Source organism: Alligator sinensis, unplaced genomic scaffold (genome assembly GCF_000455745.1).
Source record: "Alligator sinensis unplaced genomic scaffold, ASM45574v1 scaffold1660_1, whole genome shotgun sequence".
Lineage (NCBI taxonomy): Eukaryota > Metazoa > Chordata > Crocodylia > Alligatoridae > Alligator > Alligator sinensis.
In genome coordinates this window covers 264078-272140 of record NW_005843061.1, presented here as the reverse complement: position 1 = coordinate 272140, position 8063 = coordinate 264078, and the positions used below count along the sequence as shown (strand labels likewise).

At 66.2% G+C, this 8063-nt stretch overlaps 1 protein-coding gene across 1 annotated transcript in view; it reads right to left on the bottom strand.

The window, feature by feature from the left end:
- Positions 1-8063, bottom strand: part of AGAP3 (ArfGAP with GTPase domain, ankyrin repeat and PH domain 3) — a 97058-nt gene that overhangs the window by 25305 nt on the left and 63690 nt on the right. The window contains exon 11 of the mRNA XM_025193515.1: positions 6931-7099. Coding sequence (XP_025049300.1) covers positions 6931-7099 — 169 coding nt within the window. The remainder of the gene's footprint in view (positions 1-6930; positions 7100-8063) is intronic.

The window sequence follows — 8063 nt, the reverse complement described above, 5'->3', positions numbered from 1 at the left end:
CTGGGTCTGGGCTGACAGAGGTGCGGGAGGGGAGTCCTGAGGGCACACCCCAAACCCCCGCCCGAGCCTGGGTGCACCCCACAAGCCCCCTGCTGCCGGGGGGCCCCGCTGCCTCCCCAGCCCAGCCCAGCCGCTGTCCAGCAGGTCTGCCCTCCCGGATCTGAGCTCCCCTCCTGGCGCACGGACACCCGTCCAGGTCCCGGGGGCGGGAGGGGGGACACGGGCCGTGCCCTGTCCTGCAGGCCAGGGTGGACGGCAGGTCTCGCGTCCCGCCCCGCGTGACCCAGCACAGGCTCTGCCGCCTCGCTCTTCCTTCCTCAATGTCATTGTCCCCCACGGTGAGCAGCAGTGTGCCAGGGAAACAGGTTTTCCCTTTTCTTTGTTAATTCTCCCCTCATTACATTTGAAATTCCACAATCAGTGTGCACTGTAATTGTCGAATTTGATGCTAATGATTAATGAATTAAACATGGATCCATCAATTAGTCCTCGGAGAATAATTCTGCATAAAGCAGCGGATAATGTAATTACAGTAACAAAGATAATGAGATGTTAACATCGACGGAGCCCGACGTGACATGATCACAGCAGGCTCAGCAACCCCGGCCTGGGGGAGCCGGGCCTCACGCTGCCGCACGGAGCATCGGGGGGCCGCGCTCGCCCCAGCCCCTGCCGCAGACGCAGGATCTGGGCCGTGTCGTGCCCCCTGCATGTGGACATGGTCAGCCCCAGGCCATGTGCCCTTGGCTCTGTGCATGCACCCAGCAGAGCCCTTGCCATCCACGCGGGCTCCCAGTGTGGCTCTCGCCCCCATGCACCAGTTAAAAGCAACTCACCAACAACTTTTCCAGCACCTTCAGCTGCCGGCGCTGCGGAGAGAGGCAGGGCTGCAGGGCCCGGGCCTCACCGTCTGCAAGAGACCAGCCAGCACCCTGGCCACGGGCACTGCTGCGCGGTACGGGCGCTGCGTGCAGCAGGGAAGAGACCCAGACCTCCCAAGGGCCAAGGGAGTCCCCCTTGCTGCAGAGCAGGCGCTGGTTCCCAAAGCCATGGCACGACCGTCACCCGGGGCTCTGCAGGCACAGCTGGGCACCGGGGAGGGAGGCCTGCTTGCTCCGCAGAGCGAGGATGAGGAGGGCCTGGGTAGCACCGGCCCGGGAGTCCATGCTGCATAGCAGGGACCATCCTGCCTCGCTGCTGCCTCTCCCTGACAGCAGCGTCTCCCACAGCCTGCCCCGTCTCCTCTTCCCCCCACACATCTCCTCCCTCCTCCTCGGTACCCTGGAGCCTGCCGTGAGACACCCCCAACGGGGACCCGCACCCCTGGGCAGCAGCCGGTTCTCCCCTGGGGAGCCAGGCAGCCCGTGCTCTGCTCCCGCGCCGCACGCCGGGGTCGCTCTCGCCATAGACACGAAAGCCAGATCACCCAGGCAGACCCCCGTGAGACCGCGGACCTGGGAAGCCGCACCACGTGCAGGGACAGGACAGCCCCCGGGCACGGGTCTCCAGGGATGCTTCATGCCCACCCCAGCAGCCTGGCCCCTCGTTCCACGCACGCCTCTGCCTCCCGCTCCTGGGCACGGGTCTCCGCCTGCTCCTGCCCCACCGGCCAAGGGGGATAGCCCCGTGCACCATTGCCCCGCCACGCTCCCCCCATGCATGGAGGGCCATGCACACTCACCAAGCCTCCCGCCACCCCTTGCTGCCGTGCCCACAAGAGCCTCAACGATCCAGGCCCTCCTGATCACGGGGGAAGGGGGTCGGGTCGCGGGGCAGCACCAAGCCTGTGGCGTGACGGGGAAGGGGCTGGCAGCTGGCCGCGGCTGGCTGGCGCAGAGGGGCTCTTGCACTCAGCGGCAGGGCTGAGAGGGCGCAGGGAGAGATGAGCGTCCGGCCGGGGGGCAGGAACCAAGGTTCCTGCATCACAGCCCCCAGAGGCGACTGGGCACTGACGCTTCCTGTGCCCGGGCCCATTTCCTGCGCTGTGCCTCCCAGCCAAGCCCGAGAGTCTCTGGCCACGGGGTTGCTGCCCTGTCCCCTCTGTGGCTGCCCGACAAACCCAGCGGGGTGCATCTGGCCCGGGCCATTGCTGCTCAGTGCTGCTAGCCATCGCAGGGACCTCCTGCCTGGACGTGCCCACCACTACGCAGTCCAGGCTGGCAGGCATGCCGGGCACGGCTCGCTCCAGCTGCTGCCCGGGGAAGCTGCGTGGCACCAGCACGGCCGGAAATCAGGCCAAGAGACCGCCAGCCTGCAGCCACCGGCAGCAGAGGTGCCTGGGCCATTAACCCGGTGCATTACTGCGGGAGAGAGTCCAGACCCCTGGAGCAGGTGTCCTGCCCTGGCCTGAGCACTGGCTCCCTCCATCCGCTTGTTCCCAATCCTTCCAGTTCCCCCAGTTCACAGGAGTGCTCCAGGACTGCTGCCAGGTGCTGGAGACAGCGATAAGTAATGCTCGGAGGTGCTCTGAGCAGCCTGCGCATTTCATCATCATTCACGTGAACTCCCAAGTCCCTTTGTAACAGCTTTTCCTGGGAAACCATCGAGACAGCGAGAGTCAAAGGCAAAGTGCCGGCACAGCCCCAGCACCAGCTGAGACAGGACCAAGGGCTGGCAGAACGAACCCCTGGACCCAGCGCTGGTGTGGATGTGGTCTGGGAAGGGGGCGAGAAGCAAACCCCCCACGTCACCAGCTGATGCAACCGAGAAGCGCTGGGGAACGAGGGACACAGGCAGCGTGGGACCCCGTCACGATAGGAGCAGGAGGCCGCACGTGGAGAGGGGTCTGACTGTCCCGTGGGCATTGCTAGGGCCCGAACTGCAGCATCTGCATGGCACAAACTGGACGTCTGCACAGGGAGCAAAGCAGAGCATCTGCTTGGGGACGGACCCTGCAGCTTCAGGTAAACCCTGCTGACGTGACAACCATGCTCTTGTCTAACCCTTCTCGGCTCTGGGCAGGCACTGACCCGTGGCAGGGGTCACCCTGAGGTCAGGGCCGTGCGGTCAGCCAGGCCTGCGGAAACTGGGCGTGCAATCAGCCCTGGAGTATCCACGTGCACAGGCACAGAGATGTGGCAGAGGGTGGCACAGAGCCCTGCACACCTCCCGCCTGGGCACAGGCGCCATCCCCGGGGCTGAGTGAGGGCTCCTCCTGGCAAGAAGCCTCTCCATTGCCCTCTCTGGGGTTCCCTTGCTGGAGAGCAAGGAGGGACCCACCTGGCTGCAGCGCAGAGGGCAAGACTGGGGGAGAGGGAAAGGTGGTGGGCCAGGGGCTGCAGGGGAGAGGGGCTTGGAGCTGGGGAGCCAGGTGGGGACAGGAGCACAGGCTGGGGAGTCCAGGAGCAGAGGAGCCACTTGGTGCGGTGGGACTTTGGTGCAGAAGGTGACAGTGACACCGGGGCTGCTACCGGTGCATACAGCCCCTACGCAGCCTGGACCTGCCGGGCACCCACATCCCCCATCTCAGCATCCCTCCGCTGCCGAGGCAGCAGCTGCAAAACCTGCCGACACCAGGCACAGCTCGCCCCTGCCTAGCACCAGGTCCATGCAGAGGAGAACAGCTTTCTACTGCTACCAGCTACTTCCTTACGCAGAGGACACGAACCTGCACTGGGGACCTACTGACGTGCCAATGCAGCGCCACGAGCAAGTTGCATTCACACTTGCCTTAATCGGAAGCAGCGCCTGCCGTTCAGGAGCGCCAGACGGAGGCGGCCCACGCACGGGGGTCTGGCTGCTCAGCACACGTGTCACGATCCCACATGCTGGGCAGGGCTCTGGTGGCAGCCGGGATGGGCCCTGCACCCAGAGTGGCACATGGGGAGGGCAGGAGGAAGCGGGGACGCTGCTGGGTTCTGCCCCGGCCTCGGCACCAGGTCCGTGTGCGCCTCTGGCAGGTCCCACAAGCTCCACCAGCCACTTCCCGGTCATCCCTCGCGGTGCCCTGGGCGCCAACGTCCCGGAGCGCCGCGTGCTCCCATCTCCATCTGCCACAGGGACGGCGCTTTGGGCATGGACGGCTTTGGAAAAGCCGGGTCCAGAGATGTCCAACCAGGCACATATCTCTGTGCCATGTCCCGCATCGGGAGCACAGGGCAGCCATGCCCTCAGCTCTGGGCCACCAGGCAGGAAAGGCGTGGGGTGCAGCTGCAGCCCTTGGGGGGCAGCACCGGAGCCGGGCCCGGCCGGGGATGCACCGAGTACGGAGGAGAAGGGCACCTCAAGGGGTGAGGCTGGGCTTGGCCGCGAGATCCCAGCACGGTCGTGGGAGCCAGGACCACGCTGCAAGGGCCCGGGGTCTGCAGTGCGGCCGCACAGGGCACCTGCGTCCTGACGCTCCCTGGCTCCGGGGCACACGTCCTGTGCAGACCGGGTCTCAAATGCCACGGGGGCTTGTCTGTCGGCCACGTGGGGCCGCACCGGGCCTGCCCAGGGGTCTATTGACCGCAGGTCCACGTGGAGCCAGCTTGTCATGGTTGTGCCCCATCAGCGACCAGGGCCTGCGGCTTGGGTAGCACTCCCCACAGCTCGGCTCAGCCCAGGCACGGCTGGGGGACGAGGGAGGATGGCAGAGGGGGAGGATGGAGGACCCCTGCCCGTCTCCCCGGGCATGGATCGCGATGCCAATGCGCCAGCTGTTCATGGCCCCGGCAGGCGGCGCGGCTCGTGGTTAACACACCAGCAAGAAGTGCAGAGCAGCGGAGGTAACGCGGGGCAGGCACCTTCACTTGGGGAATTTCCTGACTTTTAAGGGCTTGATTGCTCAGCCTTAATGCGGCATTAATGCTAGTTATTTGCATTTAATTAGATCTAAAAACTGTTAATAGACCCGGCACTTGGGCTCAGCGAGTCTTGTCCCTGCCTGGATTTTCTTCCCTGTCTCACTCCATGGAAAAAACCACGATGCTGGAAGAAGGCGAAAGCTGCAAAATGAAGGAGGAGGATGGCGACGCAACGCCAGTGTGCCTGACAGGTCCAAGGGGGAAGCATAATGAGGGCTGCACGCTCCAGAAAGCTCCCAAAAGTCCTCCCAGAGCCTCCCACTGCAGCCCAGTCTGAGCAGAGCTTCCCTCCAGGCCCAAATCTGGTGTTCGGGGACTTCTGCCCAACGCGAGGTCCAGCCATGGGAGCAGGCCCGGCCCAGACCTCGGCCAGGAGGCAGGAGATCCTCACCACCTCAGGGGATTGGGCCACCTGGCCCGGTGCCTTGGCCCCAGCGTGTCAGAGTAAGGTGAGAAACATGTGCACACACGTGTAAACATATGCACACACACAACGCACCTGGACAGCTGTGCATCACGGGACAAATCCCCCCTGACCCGTGCAGCCCTGATGACACGTCGCCTCGAGGCGAGTCGTGCATGTTCTGGCGAGCAGATGTCGATGCAGCGATCCCGTCCCAGTCCCAGGAAGGGAAGAGTTCGGCTCCAGCGTCCAGGGCCAGAGGGGCTGTCACCTTCCCCACCCATGCAAGCAGGCCCGGGTGGGCACCAGGGAGAGGTCTCATCTCGCTGCAGACCCCGGCCTGCATGGAGCCCCCTGCCCCTGTGCGCCTGCTGCGACAGCATCACCCGCGCTGCCAGGAAACTGCACTTTCAAGACCGGCTGTGGATGCCATCGTCTGCCACCTGCTGAGGCCATTGCGGGCGGCACTGGCGGGCCCCCCCCCCGGCCTCCTCCAGAGAAGCAGGGTGGACCGGGCTCCCACAGCCTCAAGCCGGTTCCTCTCCTGGGCCCCGGCTGCAGCCCCCCCGAGCACCTGCCGTCGGGTTACCCCTACCCCACCCCTCCACGCCATCTGAAACCATCACCAGCAAAGCTCTGGCATCGCCTGGTCACTGATGAGGATGCTGACGAGCTGGGCTAGGAACGGCCGGCCTGGGGCTGGGCTCCGGGAGACCCACCAGCTGCTCTCTCCCCATCTGCACGTGCTGCCAGACTGGTCAGCGAGCCTGCGGTCACCCCTCCAAGGCTGGCGCGATGAGACGGGCTCCACCGGAGAGACGCGGGTTCTCTCAGCCGACGGGGTCCCACGTTAGCGGCTCCACCCTCCTGTCCAGGGCCGGCATCGGGCTCTCTGGCCCTCCATCCCCTTTGCCCGCTGCAAAGCCCATTACCCTTTTCCAGCCTGGCAGCACCCAGCAAAGCCCCCTTCGCTCCGCAGCCCCCACAGTCCTGTGGCTTCACGGCCCACTCCCCACCCAGCCCCGAGTCAACTCAGCGAAACCCTAAGAAACTGCCTCTTCTCGCCCCTGTGAAACGAGCACCTTCCTGCCAGCATCAGGCAGCTCTGGCCGCTCTGACGGTGCTCATCTCCCTGGCGCAGCCAGTCCCCGCACCTCACCGCAAGAGGGAAACCATTTTCCAGACCAGGGCATTAAAACCAAGGCCCTAAAGCAGCAGAGCTGGCGCCAGACGGCAAGGGAAGGAGGTGCACCGACTTGCCCCTGCCTTGCTGACCCCTCTGCCTGGACGGCGATGAGGCACGATGCCCAAGCACGGAGCAACGTACAATGCTATGCCCCGAGCGACTGCTAATGAACTTGCACAGCCCATCTCCTCTGCAGCGTGGACGCTGCGGCCCGTCCTTGACCCCTGCCCTCCAGCCCCGCAACACCCAGCCAGACCGTGTCTCAGGCCTCGCTGCCACACAGCAGTGAGCGACGCACCGGCTCCTCCTGCACCGTGCATCCGCGCGCCCACAGGCACGCAGCGCCCAGACCGCCCCCACCCCCAGGACTAGCCTTGCCCAGCGCTGCCTGTCAGCAGGACAAACTCAGGCCCCCGTGCATAAAACACGACGGGCTGTCAGGCAGGGAGCACCAGGCTCCTTGTGCATCGTGTCAGCTGCCCACGTGGCTAGACAGGGCGCAGCCAGCGTGCAAGGGGAGCACGGGTGCCCGCCGTGGCCGTGGCCGCTGGTCTTACCAGTGTTCCCCGGGAACTGCGTGCTGCTCCGCTCCTTGGCGAGCCCGTTGGTCTTGGGGCTGGCGCTGGGGGCCGTGGCCGTAGTCGCCCTCGGGAGCCGCTTGCCTGGCACCTTCACGGTCGTCCTCAGCAGGTCGATCTCCTTGCCGTGCACGTTTTGCATGTAATCCTGCAGCACAGACAGCGCGGTCAGGACGCGGCACAGGACCCTCCGCCTGCCTCCCCCTGCCTCGGAGGCACGCAGCCTCCTCCTGCCCTCCCTGCAGCTGCCAGGCTGGGACCGAGGGGCGGGGGGCTCCAGGCCAGCCCCAGTGCCCATCTCCTGATGCCAGTGCTGCTCCCTAACCTCGGAGAAGCCGAGCGGCCTTTAGGGTGGGTCCGAACCGGTGCCCTGGAGCAGGTGCTCCTACGAGACCCCGGCTGGACCAGAACAGAGACGGGGGGACCCGGCTGGCAGGGGCTGGGCACTCCTCTCCCAGCTTATGGCTGGTGGGGTCCGGCCCCAGGGACCAGGGCTGGAGGGGTTCCCGCTGTTCACCCCCTAAAAGACTCTGCTGGGACCCGGCGGCAGCAGGCGCGAATCTCCGCCTCAAAGCCAAGGAGGTCAGTGCAGGTTGCGGCCCCCCCACGCCCTGCGGGGTCTCCTCTACCCCCCAGCCATCAGGGTCTCTCTGGGACGGAGGCACCTCGACGTGAGGGTGCAGCAGCCCCCGGGACCAGGGAAGGGCAGGCAGAGCTGCTCTGGGGTGCTCTGGGCAGGGCTTTTCGTGGCTCCCAGGCATGGGTTCCCGGAGCGCAAGGGGGTCCCCTGGGACCCCGGGCGGGGGGTCCGGTCCCTGCTCGGGGCCCAGCCCCAGCCATCAGGGTCTCTCTGGGACGGAGGCACCTCGACGTGAGGGTGCAGCAGCCCCCGGGACCAGGGAAGGGCAGGCAGAGCTGCTCTGGGGTGCTCTGGGCAGGGCTTTTCGTGGCTCCCAGGCATGGGTTCCCGGAGCGCAAGGGGGTCCCCTGGGACCCCGGGCGGGGGGTCCGGTCCCTGCTCGGGGCCCAGCCACCCCCGCGCAGCCCCCAACCTGCTCCACCGCAGCCGAGCGGCAGCTGGCCGGGAGGGAGGTGCAGGTGGAGGGCTCCCC